The sequence below is a fragment of the Fusarium vanettenii genome (assembly GCF_000151355.1).
Source record: "Fusarium vanettenii 77-13-4 chromosome 8 genomic scaffold NECHAsca_11_chr8_3_0, whole genome shotgun sequence".
Classification (NCBI taxonomy): Eukaryota; Fungi; Ascomycota; class Sordariomycetes; order Hypocreales; family Nectriaceae; genus Fusarium; species Fusarium vanettenii.
The window spans coordinates 55476-78779 of record NW_003315873.1 but is presented as its reverse complement, the minus strand read 5'-3'; the positions used below and the strand labels follow the sequence as shown (position 1 = coordinate 78779).

Below are 23304 nucleotides of genomic sequence, written 5' to 3'. Positions count from 1 at the left end.
TTCTTTCACCTTACAAGCGACCTCTCCAGCGACTGCAGCGCCCCGACGACACACGCCATGGCCACTTCCATGACCTCAACGTCTCCGAATCGAGTAATACCAGAGCATTAAATGCTCAGCGAATCATACACGTCATTATTATTGACTGATCCCGTCGGCGCGTCCTCGCGCGGGCGAGACTAAATTGGTCGACGCGCCTCGACCTCCCCTCCTGCTTCTCCTCTCTCCTTCATCATCAGGAACCACAACCGCAGTTTCGATTCACCATCATTGCGCTTTCGCATCCAAATCAACTTCAATTCTCGTAAGATAACCCGCTCTGGCTTATTCGCTGCTTCTCGTTTGAGTCACTACACTTTTTGCTCTCGCCACTGCATTGCACTGTCAATCACTGTCAAGCACCTGCAGCTTTGTTTGCTCTTGCCTTTATTGCTGTCTGCGACTGCATCCCAACAATCTTCTCTTCTCTTCAAACTCGCTTTGTCTACGATTCGGAAGCTATCCTCTATCATCTTCACTGATTTGGGATTCGCTCCTGCTTTCGTCAAACCAGTTTCCACTTCTCTTCACTTCACTTCTTGATACACTCTTCACTTCACACTTTCCATTTTTGCGCCTGTCTTTGTCGCACCTTCACGATGTCTTTTTCACCATACGCTCGCGTTGTCATCCACAACTCCGCTGACATTAACGGCTGCCCAAGACCTGCGTGGCTTCGGAATCATCCCATCCTTCCAAAGCAACGTCGCTCTCGGGCTGTTTCTAAGCAGGCGCCCCCAGCTCCTCAGGAACCAACACCACCACCCATCACACCTCCCAGACGTATCAGACGACCCAATAGTCGTCTTCAGATCAACAGCCCGATACCTCGCACCGATACACTCGCCGATCCCACAGTTCGCGCCCGATTTGGTGTCACCGACTCTCCCATCCCATTCAATCTTCCGCCTCGCCCATCGCGAAAAGCGCCCAAGACTCCCGCACCTCCCGCGAATCCTGCTGTTTCCGATTCAAACTTGGTTGTTGTCAATGGCATCCAAACCCGCAAGCGCCACGCCGAAGACACCGAAATCGAACTTGTTGCCGCAGTCAACGGCATCACAGACACTTCCCACCCGATTGTTACTATTCGAGAAGGCGAGACCGTTCCCAACGTGGAACCTGGCCAGCAGGCCCATGTAATTCCTTCCTTTCTATTATGTTGGATTCGTTACTGATATGCTTGGCAGAATTCATACCGTATGCTCGGGTTTCTACCAGGCCCCCGATCCCTTACCAGGATGATATCCAGCATTTATTCGGCCGTTTCCGGCCTGGGGGACAAGATCGGCAGAATCAGTACGCCATCACCTCTGACTCGACTCTCAGGCATGCGCTGACCCGTGTTGTAGTAAATCCTCAGTCGTATCGAGTCGCCGAGTTCCGCTCCTATTTAAACGACAAACAAGTTACCAACAAGCGTATCAAGATCACCAGCGACCAAGATGACGGCAAACCTGAGAGCGCCGCTCGCGGCGATGTTGCTCCTGACGTTGATGGATTGCGATGGGTTGATCGCGATGGCCTGGGCGCCTTGATGGACGAGTACAAACTCTTTGTCAGAGCTATCGCCAGAGTCTGGGACTGTCTTTCTAAGGGAAGTCGGACGGACGCGAACAAAGAACTGGAACCCCTGCGCATCTTTCTGGCTGACAATGCGAGCGACCGTGCCATGTTGAGTAATGGCGACGGTCACGACCTTTGCGAACTTTTCGCCCTGCAATTCAAGCGGGCTTTCGAATTCCTGGACAGTATCTACGAAATTGGCATCATTGTCAAAATCCGAGACGGCAACGAGACTGTTCCTACCGTTCTGGACTACAAACTCTCACCGACTGCTATCGAGAACATGACCTCGATCAAGAACTTCTTGTCTGCCCCAGCACTTCCTGTCGTTTGCAAGGATATCCTGCAGAAGCACAACGAACTCGAATCTATGGTATCTCAGGCTTTCCTGAACACCATCATACTTGACCTCGAGGCCATCATTCGCAACATTCCAGCCCCAAGCTACGTTCTCTCCAAAGATTATCGTGACAGGCTTCAGGCTACCTTCCCCCCGCCCCCACGAACTGATTTGGACACACATCTTCTACTCCCGGGGTCTTTCCCCGATTTTGATGAGCTTAAGGAGCCTGTCGAAGCGCCAACTACGCCCTCTGTTGAAGAACCCCCCAGAGAGCCGATAAAGGTTGAGCCACCTCAGCCTGAGTTTACACCACCCGAAATCCCTCGCCCCAACTTCTCAAAGACCGACTTCATTCGCACAGACATTGTCAAGAAGACTATTGACCGGATAACATCCGAAGACTACAGATCGACCTTTTACGAAGACAGTGAGGAGCATCGTGCAATCAAGGACTCCTACATCACCGACTTTGAACCCAAGGTTCCCCTTACTGCTAAGGATGTGGGATCTCTCAAGTCGATTTTGCGAAACCGAAGGAAGCACCCTTCCAAAGTCACACCCAAGCGGCTGGGAATAACACGCCCACCCAAGTCTGTGCGCTTCACCGATTCTACTCTTAGCCCCCGACAACGGACGCACATGGGACTTGATGTTCCCAAACGCATCAGACACGACCAAAAAGGAGAGCCAGTTGCGCCCTCCGAAGAATTCCAAGAAAACCGACCTGCCTGGGCGCGTAGATGGCTCAACCTCCCATCTGTCCCAAGCAATGAGCCATCCAAAGACCGTATCCTCCCTACATTTCGTCGTCTTGAAGAGAAAGACGGACTTGACCCTACTGCTCGTATCAATGAGCTATTTGCCCTCCCCTCGCTCAAGCTGCTTGAAATTAGTGATGATTCAAGGGCGGGAATAGAATTCCAGAAAGAGCAGGCTGCGTTGAAGGCTGCCGAAGAGGCACGCCTAGCAGCCGAGGCAGAGAGGCGAGAGGCCGAGGAAAAGGCTCGAAAGGAGCTTGAGGAACGTCTTGCTCGATCTGGTGGACTACGGGTGCCCATCCAACCATTTGTTACACCTGTATCTGCATCATGGCAGACAAGGGCACAGGACACGCTCCGTGCCGCCACTACAACTACCCTCGCAAAGACGATTGAGGGAGTTGATTTGCGTCGCCACGACTTTGCCAAGGTGGTTTCTTCTACAGAGTGGCTCAACGACGAGATCGTTAACGGATCTCTCATGTGGCTCGACCAAGCCATTAACTCGGCTGCTGGCATTAAGGATGTCAAGAGAGCCACGCGGAAGTGTTTGACCATGTCGTCATTCTTCTTCAAGAGACTCCAAGACCAGGGAGTAGCACGAACTCAGCGAACCCTTCGGAGATACGGAGTTGAGAAGAGGAACTTCCTTGATGTCGACACCATCCTACTCCCCATATGCGAGCGCGCTCACTGGACGCTGCTTGTTGTCCGCCCATCAAAGCGGACTGTGGCCCATATGGACTCTTTGAATTCGCGAGGCAACCCAGCCTACACCAACCTAGCTGTGTCATGGCTCAAGGATGTTTTGGAGGATAAGTTCATTAAGGATGAATGGAAGGTGATCGTCCACCAGGCTCCACTGCAGAATAACGGCCATGACTGCGGAGTTCACACCATCACAAACGCCATGTGCGTCGCTCTGGGTCTCAGCCCCGTCGACTCGTATACGGCAAGCGACATGCCTGCGCAGCGGATCCGCATCGCATGTATGCTACTCAACGGCGGCTTCAAGGGAGAATTCGATTTACGAGTATATTAGTATCGATCATTGGCTTACAGTCCATCATGGCTTATCACTGTATGACTTATGCAGGCGTTTCGAGGCACAGAGTGCGGTGGCCTCTGTTGGATGGTACCTGGTGTTTTGGGACGATACCACGAGCAGACAGTTGCATAACTTTGGCGTTTATCTTTTTTTTTTTTTTTTTTGGATGAGATGGATTGCATGAGAGAGGAAAAGCTCGCCAGGAAGGCTTGAGCATGTTGTTTGAATGAGTTGACAAGAGGTCGGCATGGGGGGACAACAGTACAGTTTTGAGATTTTGTCTGTAGCAGATGAGAGAGAGGCAGAGGCCAAGAGAGTGGATGAGTAGTTGGATCTGGTCCCCCAGTAAGAGAGAGAGAGAGAGCTTGAATACAGAATTCAGCTGTTGACGAATTTCTTGGCTGCATATCTCGTGTGATGTCTTTCCATGCCACGTCCTTGTTGTCATTGGCGCTATCAATTACGATTCGTCATGTGAAGGATGCTGAAGCCGTCACCAACAGGCTGTCGTGATATGGCGTTTTTGGACACATGGACAGGACAACAGGGTATACGATAGCCTACCTCAGGGCAAGGCATACCACGCGCCAAAGCACCGACTCTGGATGCCTAGACGGTGGTAAGCTATCTGCACCCTCCAACAACATCCATCCTTGACACAGGCATGACAACGTCTTGAAACAAAGGAGCCGCATACCCACGAGCCAACACCCATGACCATGGTTGGCGGGGAATTACTCATTCCGTTACGTACACAAAGAGGCAGACCCAGGGACCTGTCATGCTCCGCGTAAGCGAGGTATGAGGCAGTGAAGAGCCTCAAAGGACCAGCGGGCTTTGTTCCTAGGAGGAGTGTCTTCCCATAGGTGGATAGCAACGGTGGCACGTGGGTCCCTGGCCGTGAACGGGATGCGCCAAGGATGTGATTGTTGAGGTCAGAGGTTTCTTTCTTGTCTCTTCTCCCATTTCAATGCATGTGCTGGGGTTAGTCTGCTGGAATTAACTCGTGCGTATGTAATATGTAAGACGTGCTCTCGCCTGATGCTGGTGGATAGCTGGCCCGGCCCCCCTCTTCTCGAAGGAACAAAGAATATAGTTTCTTGGCTTCTTCGTCTTGGGACGGAGCTGATAACCGGCACCGCTGCCGAGACACGAAGGTAAAGACGAGAGACACCAGAACATCAAGGTGGGCCATTGACTACAAAGCCAGCACGGTTCAAGAGTTTGCACATTACAAGGTCAGGAATGCCTTTGGCGAACGGGGCTTGATACGGGGAGGTCTAGGTAGTGACGTTGGTGGAGAGGTGGAGAATAAACGCCATTTTCGAGAAAGTTCGACAGTTGCTTCTAGAAGGGAAGACAATAAGGGCAGGAGACTGGGCCAAGGGCCAGACTGTTGAAGGCTTCACGGCGTCAAAGAGCCAAAAGTTTGTATGGTACCAGTGCCAGGGGAACGAGTTCTTGTGAAGCCAAGGCCCCTGAAGAGCTGGGAGGCTGTACTAGAGCAACTGGTTGGGTCTTCCCTCTCAAGCCGTCAAATGTTGGATGAAAAGTTTGCGTCTAGTCTTCCGAAAACCCATCTCGTGGGTTGCACCAATGCTTGTTTGCTTGCCAAGTTACATGTTAGCTCACCGGTGTTAGTTGTTGAATATGGCTCCGCAAACAAGGCGTTGTGGCACCAAATGCCCATCCGAAAACGCTCATAGTTGCGAACTGCTCTTCGGCATGAACTGCAAGTTTGCCACAAGGGACAGGGACACAAGGCGCGAGGCGACAAAGCCATCTGTATCTCGGTACCGCCCTCCAATCACACACCGTCTTGAAGACGAAAGAGCGCTTCTAGACGACTACTATGTGAGCGGGATCGTTCCGTGGTGGGTGCTCAATGGGGGCACGGGCAAAAGATGGCTCATCATGTCGGAGATTGGGAGTTTGCCCAAGTCTGTTGCGATGGGGTGGGCGTGCGTGGACGACTCAAGTAGGCCCTTGCCGGCCTGGCCGACTCGTGGGTATACCCTCAAGAGCTGAGTCTCAAGATGCTGAGCTATTGTCAGGACCCAAGCTCCTGGGCAACCGTCGTCCGCCATCGCCGATCCCTGAATCCATCTGCCGATGCGCCGAGATCGTAACGGCGACCCAAGGGATGGGAATCAAGTGTTGCGCGGACCTGGCGTAAACCGCGCCATGGGGTCGCCTAGCTTTCATGCCAGCAGTGCTAGATGCCTTCTCGATAGGCACCTGTCAGAAACCCCCTCCGTTGACGTCTGTATTCGGTTCTGACTGCATCCCTGGCTTGCCGCTTGCTTGTCCAAGTCCCGTCCGTCGGGTCGCGGACCGTCACGGCAGTGGACTAATAGCTGGACACGAAGTCAGTTGTGTCGCAGAATAGAGACAAGCGGCGTCCGTATGGATATGCCGAGGGAGAGAGAAAAAAAAAACAAAAAAACCAATAGTTCCAAAAAAGCCCCGGGCGTTAAAAAAAAAAGTCTTCTAGAATACGCGGAGAAGATCACATCGGAATTGGCTGAATCTGGGTCCGTGGAGGGTCTCTGAAAGAACTACCGTGAGAACAACCGGGTCTTGTCGGCGCCGCGTAGGATGATTGTGGCAGGTTTTTTTTTCTCAGTCGTCTCCGTGGTTTGGTGGTGAGGCGATGGAGACACGGCGAGGCCGGTTGGATGAACGAACGGTTGTCGTGTGGTGTCACCATCCGACAAGGGGTTAAAACACAAGGGCATGAAGTGGTGTGGTCCGTGTCAACGGCCAACTGGCTCGTTTCGCCAGATCGGGAAAACTTCTAGAACCCGAACGCCACTCGGGTGATTGCTTCTAGAACGATTCCGACAGGCCTTCTATTAGGCTTCCATCAGGCTTCCAGAACAAGCAAATCTGGCCAAGAACGGTGAGATGGGTCCAGGGGCAGCCATCAACTTGTCGTGGCACCCCCAACAAGGCGCCGTCACCCTATTGTCGTGGCCTGTGCTTTGTTGTGTGATGCTGCTCGGGTTTGATACGTCGTACAAGACCCGAGGTTGCTAGAGAGCCAACCAACAACCCACGGCCCGTTGCAAGAGTTGGCAAACAAGCACGGCTTCCTGCATGCCTAGACCCCTGGCACCTTCAACCCGTTGTTGCACACAGGGCCTCGATCTTTCTAGACCTGCCAACAATACGGGATTGCTGCTCCCGTCTGGTTCACCACTGCCAAGGCATCCCGAGAGATGGAGCGCTGTTGAGGAATGAACTCTTGTACTGTGGCTGGGATGCGCGGAAGCTGACTGGTACAGCATGGCTGCTGTATGTATCACCTCACCAGACAACTCCTGCCGTCCTTGGCAGCCCGGGCGGCTTGGCCAGGTTGGCGCATGCTGAGTAAAGGCAGCTTTCAATATCCAATCCGACTTGTCATCCCCGAGACGAGTGGCTGGCTGTCCGCTCAAGCATGCAACCAGAGCTTAATCCAAAGAGGAGTCGGTCTCCGGTATGTAAGGCAGCCTTTCATATGGCAAACGAGACCCTGATCCACCAAAGTTAGAACGGAATCCTGGACCAGTCAAATCATAGGACCGAGACCTGTCATCCGGAAATGAAACTTGGGCACATGACAGGTGTGTTGGTGTGTGTGGGTTTCTTTCAGAGTCACCATCTTGCCCGTTTGCGAATCGACGATCGGCAGGACTATCCTGTATGAGAAGGCTTGGTCTCAGCCCTGTGTCACTTTTGTGATGGCCTTGTCACACCGGAAACCGTTTGCCTTGATCCAAGTTGAAGGATGGGATGACGGCATGGTCCATTCCAACACACTGTTCACATTCTTTCCTGCTCCAGGATGTGAAACAAGGAATCGCAGGAGCAGTTGGCAGTTTATGAGGTTGCAATTGTCGATTCCATTGTCTTGCCAGTGGATCGACACTGATCAATCCGTCAAGGTTGAAGCTATCTTGCGTCAGTTGTGTAACTGGGTTCTCGTCCTGGGCCACCTACTCACATTGCCGGGGATAGTGTATCATCGCCTTATCCATATTGTAGGCCCCTGCGGCCAAGAGCATCCTCTGGACTATATCGCGCCACAATTGATCAGGCGTGGTGGTGAGCTCGGGAAGAGCCTCACCGACAAGTGCCGATCCTGGTGGAAACCATCGACAGGAGAAAGCTTAGGTGGTGTCAAGAAAAGCTTCATCGCGTGCTTCGACGTTGCGGCACACTGCGGCTTCTTGAAACATGGATTCCAGTAGCCGGCCCAGTCGGTGTTGTGGGTTGATGGGGCAGTCATGGGTGCACGGCTTCACGCTCATCATGAGATCAGACATGGAACGGCAACGGAGTTGGGCCACCGGTCTGCCACCATTGGGTGGACAGTCGCCGCGATCCCGACAGCACCCATCGACCCCATCTTCTCCAGTCCAAGCCTTTCAAGGTGTTTGCTGGAGTTGAGGTGGTGAAGGGGAAGGTGGAGAGAGACGGCCCAGTCGCTTGCCGCTATGACACATATCTGGGCCATGGAAAGATTACCATGGCAAGGATGGGGGAGATTCTGTTGCTAAGAATTGTTCGATTTGAGACCCATCTGATGCCGCAATCGCTCGCCTAAGCGCGGTTATTCATGGTGTTTGCTGTGTCGTCCCTGGGCGAATCTCCAACCTGTTCGCACACCTGGCTGTCGCTGTCGCAATTGGTTGTCTCAATGGAGAGACTTGAGACTAGTAAGAGGTCTGCAGTTGCACGGGTTCTGAACGGCTCGGCAACTCACAGAGACATGCAGTGATGGTCGTGATACGCGATTCGGTGTATGGGCCTGTTGCGGTTCGGAGCGAAGTCGGCCACGGGGTGACGGGACGCGCCGAGCTGTTCACCATCCTTCACCGTCATTTCCAGGGGCTGACGAATTACGGAGTATAGCATATTGTGGGTTGCCATCCTGGTGCACTATGTATCATCACCAAGGCGACAAATGATGTAGCTGACTGTTTTCCCTCCTCGTGCGAATAGTGTACTCGCTGACTTGGACCAACGCCGCAAACCCAAACGGCCGGAAAGGATGGGATGGGATGACGAGCCGTAAGCAATCGCATCCACTCCCCCAATGCCAATGTCCCGGGACCAGAGTGATGGTTAACGAGGCGCTGAGTGCCGAGAGGAGGCGCCCACATTGGAGAAGTGCCCTTTAGCCCGCTTGGAGAAGCGGGCGTTGCCCATCTTCTCCTCACGAGAGATCAGAGACGACAGAGCCAGTCAGGCTCAGCGAGAGGTGGGAATGGTACGGCAGGGGAGGCCAGGAAACATCCCTAGTGCTCATCGCGATCGGCCGAGCTACCGTCCTCTAGCGGCAAAGCCAAGATGGTTTGGGGGCCGGGGGCCCAGTCAAGGCGCGTCGCTATTCGTGCTGTCTCGGCCTCGCGCTGCACGGCAAGGGGCCCATGACTGTGAGGCCCACCCCTGAGAGGTTCCTGGAGGGTGCCACTTGGCGCCATGATGGCCCTGAACAGCGCAGGCCCACGGGGTGCTTGGTTAGGACACAGAAAAACAGGCCTGGTGCTGTGATCCGGCGGAGATGGCAGGAAAACAGCGCCAAGCCGAGACAAGAGAAGGGCGGCGGCGGCGGCTAACGATGACAAGCTGAGATTGACCCGAGCAAAACGAGAAACCTTTCCCCAGGGTTCATGGCCTCATCGTCCTATGGTCTTGGCCGATGCGAGCGTTTATGGCTGGCTGCTGTAGAGGTTATTGGGTCGGAGACTCCCATGTCTTTGACGGAAGGAAAGGAGTGGTGACGGCGATGATGAAAGGGCGCTGGCTGTGCTATGGCCGTTGCAGCATGTAGGTCTGGGAGATGGTGTTTGATTTGCCGCAGCGTACCATTAGGTTGAGACACAGGAGGTGATGTTATTGAAAGGGGAGCAGGATCGTCCCTTTGCACGTGAGGATAGCGCTCTGGTGCAGGCGTGACGCAGTGATCCTGCCCAAAAAGACACCTAGCGGTCGATGACGATCTTGGGACTTGAAGATCACAGGCTAACTAAGTGAAAATCTCCTATTTCCGAGTTGGGACCCTTTGGACGTGCAGCTCTCTGACGTCTGTGTACGCACGTCTCGTTAACGCCATCAACTCTTTTCAGATGGAAGTTGAGTTGTGAATGACCCGACTCCCTGATTACATATGTCGATATTGCTAAGCAGAGGACAACTGCGCGGTTGACTGTGCCAATTGCTACACGGCCCACGTACGCACACTACCTTGGAGGCGTCGACTAAGGCGGCGTTTATCTGCAAATGTTGCTGAATCCCTGGCTCACCCAGATTACAAAAGGGCAATTGGGGTGAGAGCGTGCGGGGAACGCGCCCTTCCTTGGACTTCTTGGAACTGGATTGGTTCTGGTTACCACTAGTCCCCACACCATCGCCTGTGCAGCCCGATCTCCGCGTCCATGTTACTCAGACCTCTTGGGTGGCTTTCGGGCTTCCATGGCGACGAAAAGGGAGGATTGGGAGAATGTGCTGGACGATAGCGAGACAAACAGTCTAGGACAAGGACTGCAACAAGAGCGGGATGGGCAAACTTCATTCAGCTTAGGGACTGGGACTCGCAGCCTGATCCAGTTGGCCTCCACCATTGGCCCCCTTCGCGCCCTTCTAGCGTCCTTCTAGTTGACCATCTCCACTGCCAGTCCCTGTCGTTTTCCTTGTCATGACCTTGTTCTGAATCTCACCCTTTCTGTGTCATGTTCTTCAGGCCCGGCCCACCAGGTAAGTGGCTTCGCCGGGCTGGCTTGACGAACGAACCCTTGTGGGATCAACGTGGTGCCCGATCGTATTCCCGTAGGACGAGACAGACGAGCTCGCTCAGACGAAAGCATGCATGTTTGCATATCGTGTGGAGCATCAATGATCGCCTCTGTATCCATGCCATGGCATCGTCGTGGTTTTATGTTGTTCGTCTTACCGATGGCTGCTCACACGTCTGTTTTTTCTCGTGCTGCTTGTTTGGTCCTTGGCTGCGTCACGGTCCGGCCACACTGATTCGCCACACTCGCCTCGGACCTGCCAGCGCTCGAGCCTTACCTGTTGTTGTGTAGGCGCCTTACATAATCGCACGAGCGCCAACATAGCTCTCGGCGTTGTCCGTGACTTGCCTGACTGAAGATATTCGTCCGGGATTGACTGAACTTTTTCCCTTCACGAGCCATCATGGCCCAAGTCAATTCGGCCACGTGCCTGAACCAGAAGCGATGTCCTCCGTTCTCCTCCGCGTCGTCAGGTTGTTTGGCTTTTCCGTCGACGTTGGATGATGTGATGGATTAGGGAATTCTGCGAGCCTGCTACAGTATCCATCGCCCACTTAGATCTCACCCCAGTGGCCGAATTCCCCGCTGAGACGGACAGGAGCAAGAGAGGACGGGACACGTACCCGTGCACTGCCGTTGGCTCTCTGGATAGGCATTGGAATAGACTACCCCTTTACCAATCGAGGAAGCCTTACACCGTAGTAGTGGCACACTCTCAGTGCTTTGGTGTCTTCCTGGTCAAAGAAAAGGGAACAAAAAGAACCACTGGATGCCTTCCTCACCCTACCCCCCTTCAAGCGCCAGGCTGCGAACCGAGCCCCTGTTCAAGTACCCATAATGGAGCAAGCTGCTGTGTGACCCCTGCTGGCCCTGACAGTCACCAGCCCTCGCGAGCCAAGCAATCAGCCTGGGCAGCCAACCTGTGCCGACGGGATGCTCGACAGGGGTACGTACCTTACGTATGGAGATCCATCCCGTGCAATGCAATGAATTTGATCTGTGTGGAGTCATGCCGACCATCGTGGCTTGGATAGTTCATGGGTTCTATTGGCTGTGTCGGGGTTGGCTTCTGGCCCTTCCCTTCCTTGCACCTTCCATCGTCGTCGTTGTCGCCGCCACCGTTCGCCGCCGCCGCCTCCGCCTCCACCTCCGCCTGGCAGGCTGTCTCTGTCTGGTCCCTCTGTTTCCGGTCGCGTCTGGGTTTAATCGACTTTTTTTTTTCTCCCTTTCCCTTCTTTGCGGGTTGTTCTTACGTAGGCTTGGCACATGCCCGCACCCCCTTACGGTAACCCGGTCGTCTCCCGATCGTCTGGTTTCCTCGCTCCCTCCGCTGCAACCGTACCCTCCACTCGCACCTGCCGTCCCTCCCTCTTGCCTGTTGTTGACGTCGTTTTGGTTAAACACACACCTGCCTCTCCACTGACTCCTACTCCTACCTATCCTGGTTTGTTCTGTGTATCCCGTCCTCTTCATCTCCACATCCACCTCCACCCTTGGCTTCTTTCTGTCCCGACTGGCTTCTCCTCATTCACCAATGGTCAGGAAAAAAGGCGAAGAAAAAAAAAATCCCATCGGGTGTCTTCTGCTTAAAATAAGCTCGGCCCCAACCCCCGTCACCCATTCTGGTCGCCTTCCTTTTTCTGGGTCTGTTCCCGCAAATCACGAGTGACGACACACAACCTCTACAGCTTCGCTCTTGACCATCAGGCACATTCATCAACATTGCCTGTCTCATTCTCATCGCAATTGTCCCACAGGCGGTAAACGCATCATCAACATACCTGATCGCATCGCTCCACGCTTCAACTGTAAACTACTTTCCCCTCTCTCCCCCGAAGATCCCAAACCCTAAATCAGGACAAAGCAGCCAACCAGCCAGAAGATCTGCCGCCTTCGACTGAACCTTAGCGCTCCTCCGACGCCGTGCATACGCCCGCTGCGCTTACGCTCTTTTGTCCTTCACCTCTGCCTTCACCTTGGGTCTGGACCGTTATTACACTTTGGATTCCCCAGGTCCGCATTCCTGACACCGACTGTGTCTCTTTTCCCAGCCAGGTCTCTCGCTCCAGACATTCGGCTGTCCGCTCGATAGACGCACGACCGACTCCACGCCACTAAACCTTCGTCGTCTTCGTCCAACCTTGACATTCTCGCTCCTCTCGATCCTCTCTGGTTCATGCCAAGCCCTCTGGCATAACCCACCATCCGCGATCCGTCTGCGACCTGTCCCGCCGCCTACCGACTCCATTCGCTGGCTTGCGGCTTCCACGACCATCGCATTCCAGTCCCTTGGGACCTCCTAGCAACCTCGGCACCTCAAGTTCGACGGCCTCGACCCAACCTTGCGCCATCACCGCTTCGGGACTGATAGCCCTTCAAACGTCACGCCGGCCAACCCCTAGAGAGCTGCTTTGCCATCTCGTCCCGGCACCAATTCCGCTCTCCGTCCTGTTCGTTAGGACATTTCGCTCCTTTGTTCCGCGATTCGTCCCTGGACCCTCGTTGTTGGAACCCTCTAAACCCAATTTTGGTTCCTTGTGGTGCGGATTGACGCCTTAGCAAAGCCACCTTCCTCCGCATATCTGTCGTCACCATTGCGGCCGTCTCTGAGCATACTCCTCTTTGATCTACATCGACAAGCGCTCCCCTGGCCTTATCGTCCCTGCGGCAGCCCTACTTCTAGACTCGGCGCCTCTTTCTGCCTCCAACATATCAACATCTACACCAGTCTAACTGCGTCAGACATCGATTACCCGCTTCGGCCGACACCTCCTTCTCCACTCCGTCTGCATCCATATTACTTGGACTGGCCCCCTCCCTCATAAACGCTTCAGAACTTCGATTCGTTCTTCTACTTGACCTTTTCACCATTCTGCCACACGGCTTGGGACGCACCAGAGCGCCCCAACCCTAGAATGATGGGCTTGTCGCGTTCGCGGAGGCAATCTCCCGAGTGCCTGAGTCCCACTCTACCGCCACCATCCCCCCAGCCCTCCTCCGCCTTTGAGGACTTCTTCGAGATCGATTCCGCTCCCTCGAGGCCTATGAGCGAAGCCTTCATGTCCGGTACTTCAACACCCAACGGTGCCTTGGGCTCCCGACCGCCAACCTTGACCGAAATCCTCCTCGATGCCGCCTCGCCACCATGGAGCCTCACTGCCTTTATGGCTTACCTCTCCAACAACCACTGCATGGAGAGCCTTGAATTCACCCTCGACTCTCAACGCTATACCGCCATCTTCAATGAGATGATTACCGATAATCCGAACCCAACTCAAGAGGACCACGATCGTGTTTGTGCTTTGTGGGAGAAGCTTATGCAAGTCTACATCATTCCGTGCGCCCCGAGGGAGGTCAACATCCCCGCACGCATCCGTGACGAGCTGCTCAACCTTCCTTGCGGCCCTGCTCCCCCGCATCCATCACAGTTGTCTGAAACAGGTCGGATTCTCTACGAACTCATGAACGATTCACTACTGGTTCCCTTCCTCCAGTCTGTAGCTCCCATGCAGCTTGATGGGCCTTCAGATGAACATGCCCGTGGATCCCGACGATCTTCAAACAGCAACGGCCGCATGGGCGCGCCAGTCCGATCGATGAATTCGATCCACCACATTGAGTCCGACTCTATGACCGATGATAGCGACTGCAACTCTCCCCCCGGCATGGAGCCAATGACTCCCCCGACAACCCCGCCCATCTCAGAATGGGGCTTCACCACCTCTCCTGGAGGTCTTCAGCGTGCCGTGGCTGCACACAACAAAGGCTGGAAGAAGATGGGTGCCAAGTTGGGCTTCAACAGAAAGAGCTCAAGGACTCGCTCTACCCCAACATCATCTCACCCCACTCCGGAAGGCCTTCACCTGCATCATGACTCTTTATGAGGGTCACAGGTCGTGTCGTTACCTGAATCGCCCAACCAAGCTGACTGGACCGATGAGGACTCGCAAGAGGACCAGAGGCCAGAAAGCTCGCACCCTGGTCACCTACTGCCTGGCTCCATCCAGACAGACCTCGGTTGGAACCGCAACCCTGACCTCAGACAAGATGGTGGTTCTAGGGACGGCACGGCCGCAAGACCGGAATCTGCTCGAAACTGTGGGAAAACAACTCTTGTCCAGAAGAATATCAGGATGAGAAGACGAATTCCCAAGACTTCGGAGCCGATGGCTTCCTTGCAGCCAACAAGTATACCTACATGTAACGGGCAAGAACACAAGGTACCAGCCTCTTACTACCGTTCTAGGCCCCTTGTGGCATCACTTTCAGCGTCTTCGCTCGCAGCGGACAGCGATCAAGAAAGCATGATGTTTTGTTCGACACCCTTGAGCGACGTGTCCAACTACCTTCCAAGTCCCGTCCATAGCAGTGAGGACATGTCGTGCCCAACGACTTTGGATAGCGAATCATTCCGCTATGCATCCCCTATCCAGGACATGTACGGATGGGACGCTGAACTCGACCGACGGAACTTCACGCCCAGCCGTTCCTCTATGGGTTCCAGTGAAGGATGTGACGACATCGCTCTCAGCTACAGACGGGCCAACGGCAGCAAAGCCAGCTTGCTCCAGCGAGTTTTCCGCGTTGGCTCGTCCTCTTCGATGAGTAAGTACGAGACGGTGGTCTGAGGCGTTCTCTGACCTGACCGTCCTCGTCTTTCTCTTTTCTTGTCTTTGCTTTGTTTTCCCCAACTTTTACTTGCTTTATCCAGTGTTGGATCTTTGTTGCATGCGCGAACATTATACAGGATACTCATAGAAGGTCATGGCGACGTATAGCAGGCGAGGCGTTGTGGATACATTTGTTTTCTTGTTTTCACGGAGCAGCATTATCGGTTTGGGTTGGCCAGGTTCTTCTCTTCTTTGGCGAGATTATTCGGCACTGGATGTACGCACCAGGCCTCTTTGGGAGTTTTCAGGAAACGATGAGACTACATTTACACGGGGTGATAAACGACCAGGCGGGCGCAAAGGGATGCCCTGGATTGCCGGTCTGACGATGATACGGCCTTTTTTACGCATGTTGGATGAGGTTAAGGAAAAGAAAGAGAAGGACAGACAGGCAGTCTTGTCCGCCTACCTAGGTAACCATGGCACATCTTGATACCTCCCCTTCTGGTTGGGAGGGGATTGACTAGACGTAATGTCTAAAATATACAAAAAGAATCTGCCTCGCCACTTTTCCTATCCCGGCTGTCACATTCGTGAAGTTGAATAACCACGCTCAAGATGTTTATCAAGAGTAGCGTGACCTATAGTTGAACCTTGGCAAGGGAGGTATGTATGAGTGGCGCCAGCAACATGTCAGTTGAGCATTCTGTGGAATGTCTCGGGTCGATGGTGAGCGAAATGGGCACCTCAGATCCAGTCTGGATTTCCTTTTCTTATTCTTTCCAGTGGGAGGAGATACTGCCTATCCAAGTTGAAAACTAATTAGATACTTTTACGTCCTCAATGGTGTCTTTCACCCCTCCGCCTCCGGGGCTGATGCTCCGGTGTGATGCCCTCCAACCCCTTTTCACTGAGGTTTGCTGATGCTAAACTCGGCCTGACTCAAGAGATCCAGCGTCGTGGCTATTGGAGACGAGTATGGCGTCTTCTGTATGATGCATCAAGTCGATCGACATCCTAGTCGCCTGTTGGTTGTTCATATGACTGTCCTCGCAACTGTAGGCAACCCCTCAATCGTCCTCCGATGGCTTATCGTGACGCGAATACATCTTCCACTCAAGAGAATTGGCAAAGTCGAGCTTCCCTTGCTCGACCTGCTTACGCGTCGTTGTGAGCATGGGCTTTGGTAGACCCATCGACTCTAGGTAGGCAACAGCTAGAGGAGTGAGGTTAGCAGAGGTCCCACAATAGGCAGAAGCAGATAGGAACAGAGAAACAACACGTACCTTCTTTCCACTCGTGATCTTGTCTCTTGCGATCCCACTTGAGCTCTTCAGTCATAACGTCCACGACCTTGGGCAGGGCTTCGAGAGCAGCCTGGGCGTTGAGGAACGCCAATCGTGTGCGCCGGGCGAGGACGTCAACAGCAGTTTGGGCATACTCGTGTCGAACAGCGTAGCGAATTTCACCATCAACAAAGGGGTACAGCTGGGAGATGCGCTCGCCGCGAGCAGGGAATCGCTTGTCTGTGAGCTTGCAGAGAGAGGCAACAGTCCAGGCACGATCGCCATAGGACTCAGTCAGATGCTTTGCCACCTCAGTCTCGACGCCAAAGTGTTGAATGAGAGGGATGAAAAGTGTGTTGCTAAAGCCGTGAGCACCAACAAGGCGGACCTTGTGCGTTTGGCATGTACCGTCAAGGATCGCGCCGTCGTCAATCATCTCAGTTCCGCTGACTCGAGGAGCATCTCGGACCGGCTTCGGCTTGAGTCCGAACTCATCGATAGCAGCATCTACACACTCCTCGGCCATCTGACGGTAGGTTGTCCACTTACCACCAGCACAGGTGAGCAAGCCTGACGGGGCCACATCAATCAGGTGGTTGCGAACCAGAGACTCCGTGTTCTTAGCCTTAGGATCCTTGACCAGGGGGCGAATACCAGACCAGGCAGCGAGGACATCGCCTCGGCGCACATTGATTTCAGGAGACAGATAATGGCTAACCTCGCTCAAGATCCACTCGATCGACTTCTCGTCAGGGAGGGGGTTAGGTGAAATGGTGGATGGGGAGTCGGTGGTACCAGCGATGGTGTTGCCTTGCCAGGGGAGGAAGAAGATAACTCGGCCATCTGACGTCGAGGGATCGATCAAACCCATCTTTCCAGGGCTGAAGTAACCAGGTAGAATGACGTGAACTCCAGAAGCCGGGGCAACAATTTCCTTGCAATTTCGGTCGTCCATCTTGCGAATCGAGTCGGTAAAGGGTCCAGTGCAGTTGATGACACTCTTGGCGCGGACGGTGATATCCTCCGCAGGCCGACCATCTTTGGCTGCGACGAGATCCTTGACCTTGGCGCCGCAGAGCTTTCCCTGATCATCCTTCAAGAGACCCGTGACCTCGGCGTGGTTGACAACAGTTGCACCATAGAGAGCGGCAGTCATGGCGATGGATACATTCATACGTGAGTCGTTGTGGGCACCGTCATAGTAGACGAGAGCGCCAACCAGGTCTGTTGGCTTTAGCATGGGAAAAGCCTCGAGAGCTTTGCTGCGGGTGAGGAAGTAGGAGCTTTCGATGCCTTCGCTGCCAGCCAGAAAATCGTAGAACTTGGTACCAGCCCAGTAGTAGGGTGCTTTCCACCACTTGTCGAGGGGTAGCATGATGGGCAGCCAGGAGCTCAGATGAGGGGCCGTCTGGAGGAAATACTTGCGCTCCTTGAGAGCCTCCTTGACCAGCATGTATTGGCTGTAATCGAGGTTCCAAACTGCCTTTTCGAGGTAGCGCACTCCGCCGTGTACAAGCTTGGTGCTTTTGCTGCTGGTGCCGCTACTGAAGTCATCGCGCTCGACCACAGCAACTTTGAGGCCACGAGTAGCAGCGTCGAGGGCGACGCCAGCACCAGTGGCGCCGCCTCCAATAATGAGCATATCATACTCCTGAACGTCTGGGCGGGAGCTCTCGCGAAGGTGGTTTAATTGTTCGTTGCGCGACTTGACGCGGGGGAACCGAGGAAGTTTGAAGGTGCCATCTGCGCCGAAAGTAGGGGGCGGAACAGCAGGAGACGAATGTCCAGTGAAATCGCGGGGCCGGTAGCTGTAGAGCAGGACAGCACCGGATGTAGCAACTGCACCGGGGAGTAGGAAGCGGCGAAAGATGCCGGATCTTGCCCCACCGGCGGGCGACATGGCGAGCTTAAAGCCGCGCTGAAGCTGAAGCTTCGAAGCTTAAGACGATGCTGGAGAGTGTAGGATTCGAGAAGAGCGGGAGCTCCTAAGGCGTAGATGAAGCAATTGGTAACTGTAGGTATTCAAAATATCGCGAGAGTGATTAGGGAGAGCTCGCAGGTTTCTCGGCGAGGGAGGATGATAGGGTGGGTGTTTGAGAGAGGAAGAATGATTAAGATGGTCACCAACGACGCATTGCGAAGTAGGAGAAGGAGATGAAAGAAGAAGAATAATCGAAGTGGAAACTAAAGAGCTAATGAGAGAAAATGAAAAGGAGAGTGGGGGAAACTGAAAAGTGAGAAGCTGATGGATGGATGCGCGCGAGTCGCGACTCGGGTCGAGTCAACTGCTTTGCTTTGACACATGCAAGACCGGCAGCGCAACTTCTCTTCTCATTGTGCCTGCCCTGCCCTGCGGTACAGGAGGAGGTGGTGGACTCGGGGGTACGTCACTGGATCAATTGTTGTGGGGGAAGGTGGGAACTTCGTGGGAACGGCGCTTCCCTCTACTCTTCCCCTCAAGGTTTTATCCCGCGTTCGGCCCGGGCAGCAAAGCATGTGGCTAATTAGATTACGCATACCAGAGGTAATCCCTAGCCAGATGTACTTTTTCTCACTCGACAATGGAGTCGTTGACGCTCTTTGTTCATCACGAGGTCCAACGCCGGCTCATGGATGGATACAAGTGCCGTTTGAGGGGAATTGGAGATTCGATCCGCTAGGACAGGGGTAGTTTGGTTGCTTCCTGTCCGTCCCATCACTTGGCTTCCATGCTTGCTTGTGTGGACCCTCGTTGGCGGCTGAGTGCTCTCAACTTTGGGGGCAATGTTATCTGTCAATGGGGGAGACTGTGCCGTTGTGCCTTGCATTTTCATTCCCTCAAGCTCCGGATTATCCCTCGCATGCATCCGATGCTCACCCGCCTCGTCCCACATCGCCTTTCATTACCTTTCAACGCCTCGTGGCTGGCGGGTGAGGCCGTAATTACATACATACATACATACATACATCCAACAGGTAGGCTGCACTTGCCTGCTCATGCAACGCAGATTGGGGGCATCTGCTCTCGTGGTTGAGACGATGCTTTTTCCACCAATCAGAAGTCCCACTTAGCCCTTCCTTCGTCCATCCAAACCCCCATTCCCCTCCCCCATCTCATTCTCGCTTCTCCCCCAAAATCGCAAAAGCAACTCCCCGCAACATCAACCCTCCGAGCCTTACGGATACTCGCATTGACATTGTCCCGTCAGCTGATGTTCTCCGGAGTTCCGGTCTTCAACAAAATCATCAATTGCCTGATCCATTATTCCGGTTCGAACCGGCGACCAATGTTATGTTATGTACAAGGTATCTTCTATCCTGGTCCCGTCTATTGCCGTTCATTTCATCCGCCCCAACCAACCAACGCCATCGAATCAACGGCCCAACACATCTCTGGATCCTCCATTCAGAAATTCAGGAAGATCCAAAAGGGGCAAGAAATATACAAATATTCACATCAATGCGTGCGAGTGCACAAATTACTCCTGGTTGGAACCCCGCGTTCCACATCTCAGCGGCTCTCCACCGTCTCTGCAAACAAGACATCCACAAACGACGCGAAATGGCCCGGTCCATTGCGTGACCCTACATCGGCTTGCACATTGGTTCCGATGTGACCCATTGACTGCAGCTCGATACCTGCTGCCGGAGATGTCGCCGAGTTCGTCTTCTCCAATGTGATGGTATCCGAACTTTCGGAGCCCTTGCTCTGAATCCTTCCTGCTTCTTTTCCTTCTTCAACATCAATGGTGATCTCCTGGAACACCATAATGCCACCATAGGACGGTGCCGTCTGAGACGGCTCATCCCGAGCTTGATACGTTCCGGAGCCATCTGTTGAATCGATCGAACGAGTTCGGTTGACGTCGGTAGGTGGGCAGAGGTTGATGGTCGAGCTTGATCTTGTAGAATCGGGTGATGAAATCCGCCTTCCGGCAATGTTTGGCATCGATTTTCCTTTCCGTCGAGGTCCCTTTGGAGGGTCTGATCGACCAAAAGGCCACAGGTTAGACGACAATCCTGCTCCGCTGTCCGGGGATCCTTCACGGCGATCTGCTGTTTTGACGACATGGCCGAATTCCCGATGGACGCCTCGTGCAAACTCCTGATAGAACTGCTCCGATACCTGGCGCATCTTGAAGAAGCCAAGGGGTACAAACTCGCAGTTGGGACTGGTCAGAACTGAGTGAATGGGGATCACAAGCCGCATCGCTATCATGGTCGCTTCCGCTCTTCCTTCTTCTCCGCGACAAGGAACGCGAACTGTCGTCGATGTCAGGACTGCATCGTCGAAAAGGGGCTCTTGGATCCATTCTCGCAGAGATTCGATGGTCTCTGTCAGCTGTCCCGCAAATTCTGCCTCCCGAGTGCTTCTTTGGGAATCTTCCTTGCATCTCTGAGCAATTTTCGATAACGGCATGTTATCAAACTTTGCGAGGTAATGCATGTGCCAGTCTTCCAGAGATTTGAGCGAGAGGGGCATAGTCGGGAGAAGGTTTCGTGCACCCTTCTTAACGAGAACCTCGAATCCAGAGCTCACCCGAGCTCGAATTGCGAAGAAGCCAAGATGAACGCCCGGGAGGTTCTGGTTCTGCTCGCCCGTGTAAGTCGACATGTCTCGGAGTTTCGTTTCGAATTCGTGACTTTGGATCTGCATGCTTGACCTGATAATGTCGCTGACCTGGTGCAACTCAGCAAAGCGATAACCGGCCGACACGAATCGTTCAGAATCACGGTCCGACTCGGTGCGGTGGACCAAAAACATCAAAGAACCACGTCCGTAAGCTTGTTGCCAGGCACCCACACCCTTCTCAGCCAGGTCGAGGCTGCCATGGCTGTCCTCGTTGACATCGCTACCATCCGAAGTGATGACACCTGCACTGGATGGCTTCCGCAGTTGAGGCCGTGCCCGTCTGCCATTCGCACCTGTGGGTAGGATCTCGTCCCATAAGACTCCAATCGAGGCGAGGTCTTCTCGAAGTCGGTCGGCCAGAGCGGCGGCGGCGAGGCAGAAGAGTTCTCGAAAGATCATGTCATAACCCTCGATCATCTCACCATGCTCGCTCACAAGTTGGATGCCGTGGCGCCCGTCCTTGTGGGTACGAGTATGTGGGAGCTGTGAAATATGCTGCTTCATTCCGCCAACAAGGCTCGATATCATGCCCCAGTTCCTTGATGCTTGGAACATCCAATGGAACAAGGGGTGACCGATACTGAATCCCTCCTTGGTATTCTGCGCTGGTCAGCGGTCGAACTACGTGTATAATGAAGCTTCGATCTTACCTTTTCCAAAAAGGAGTCGGTAACAACCGTACTGGGAATGTATCCATCTGGGTCGACGAGGATTCTCCCTGATTTGTCGAAAACGGCGGCAGCAAGTGTGATCTGCTGGGCGCGGAGGGCTGATCTCCTCATGTTTCTCGCTCTGAGGATGGCCGACACTGCGATGATGAAACAGGCTCCCAGCGACTTCTCAAGGTTAGCAACATCCGCCCGAGGTCGAGCAAAGCCATAGACTTACCAAGCAGATGACCACAACCACCGTGGCAGTCCTCGACGGCTCATTGCCCTCGGGCTTGATCTTGACCAGACGGTAACGGGTTCCTACGGCGGCACACCAATGCATTCCCGATACCGCACCGGCGAGCACCACCGCCGAGATGACTCGCTTCCACCATGAGTTGGCCCACATGGCTCTGAAGACGAAGAACATGGCCAAGGCAACATTGCTCGCCACGACGGCGATGATGGAAGATCCCACGACATAGGCAGGTCGATAAACGCATGTATAGTTGTCGATGGAGGCGTTACCGAGGTAGTGCATCCCACAGACGGCAGTGCCACAGAGGACACCACCACTGATAAGCCTCCACCATGAAACGGTATTGTTGGTGCCAACGGCGATGAAGGCAGTCAGGAGGACTAGGATGGGAACGAAGAATGAAACGGCAGTGAATCCACTCGAGTACGCAACTTGCATCTCCGGCTCCCCGTTGGCGAGATCGATAGCTCGGTTGCCGATGAAATGCTGCGAGACGGAAAGTTTGGTAAGTCATGGTAGGTGATTAAACATGGGCAGCACGGTTACCCACCATACACCAGATGGACACTCCCCCCATAGTAACGGCCGAGCTCATAAGTAGGAGACTGTTATGGTCAATGTCTTGTCTGATGGGGTTCTAGACTCGACAATGTCGAGGGAGAGGCGTACTGATTAAAAAGACCCCGAAGGCCCGTCCGTCGGTTGATGAGCTCGAGCGTCGAGCCAGCACCGACAAGACTGACGACGTAGCTAAGGGCTACAAAACCGGCATTGTAGCTCTGGGGCACGATGTGGCCCTGATACTCACGAAGCAGGTCCTGGGCAGACATGGTGGAAAGGAGTGGCCCGAGGGGGAGCAACTGCGAGTTACTGCCGCCGTGCTGAGAGAAGAAGACGATCCTTGACCCGAGGAGACGTGACGGGAAACGGGAGGTTCTTAACCGACACATACATGCCAGGGACCAGGCATTTGCGCATTGCTTCTGGTGGAGTTTTGCCATATCGGTCTAGCCACTGCTCATTCGCATTCACCTGAGGTGGGTTGCCCATCCAGCAGTCAGTTGGGGCCTCTGGGTTTACCCCAAGGGAGCTAGATGCACATCGAGTGCTCACTCTGTGACTGGCACTAACACAACAAGACGTGGACATGGGGGCTAGTGTGATGGGCTTGGCGCTCAATCGGGGGCCGTCGGAGCTGGACCACAGATGCGATCTCTCCTTGGACTTGGCCAATAGAGGCAAGATTGCAGCACAGCCGTGGCTTGAGGGCTGCGGCGCTGGATCAAGGCGAGGGCACTAAATCAAGCCAAGAATTCGTACAACGGGCGCGGGATACCTTGATTAGTGTCGG

The 23304-nt window shown here is 54.0% G+C and overlaps 4 protein-coding genes across 4 annotated transcripts; 2 read left to right on the top strand and 2 right to left on the bottom strand.

Annotated features, from left to right (window-relative positions):
• Positions 1-1280: 1280 nt before the first annotated feature.
• NECHADRAFT_47769 (uncharacterized protein) lies at positions 1281-3748 on the top strand (the record flags this gene model as incomplete). Its single annotated transcript, XM_003048429.1, has 2 exons — positions 1281-1338; positions 1392-3748. The coding sequence occupies 2 exons, from the start codon at positions 1281-1283 to the stop codon at positions 3746-3748; spliced, it is 2415 nt and encodes an 804-aa protein (XP_003048475.1).
• A 9703-nt stretch (positions 3749-13451) lies between these two features.
• NECHADRAFT_95673 (uncharacterized protein) lies at positions 13452-15164 on the top strand (the record flags this gene model as incomplete). The annotated part of the gene is made up of 4 exons (XM_003048428.1): positions 13452-14268; positions 14430-14437; positions 14544-14736; positions 14821-15164. 4 exons carry the CDS (start codon positions 13452-13454, stop codon positions 15162-15164), a joined length of 1362 nt encoding a protein of 453 aa, XP_003048474.1.
• Positions 15165-15899: 735 nt separating this feature from the next.
• On the bottom strand, positions 15900-18332 carry NECHADRAFT_71267 (uncharacterized protein; the record flags this gene model as incomplete). Its single annotated transcript, XM_003048228.1, has 2 exons — positions 15900-16362; positions 16433-18332. The coding sequence occupies 2 exons, from the start codon at positions 18330-18332 to the stop codon at positions 16217-16219; spliced, it is 2046 nt and encodes a 681-aa protein (XP_003048274.1). The 3' UTR covers positions 15900-16216.
• A 1590-nt stretch (positions 18333-19922) lies between these two features.
• NECHADRAFT_47644 (uncharacterized protein) lies at positions 19923-22783 on the bottom strand (the record flags this gene model as incomplete). Its single annotated transcript, XM_003048227.1, has 5 exons — positions 19923-21644; positions 21695-21880; positions 21933-22439; positions 22504-22558; positions 22623-22783. The coding sequence occupies 5 exons, from the start codon at positions 22781-22783 to the stop codon at positions 19923-19925; spliced, it is 2631 nt and encodes an 876-aa protein (XP_003048273.1).
• Positions 22784-23304: the final 521 nt, after the last annotated feature.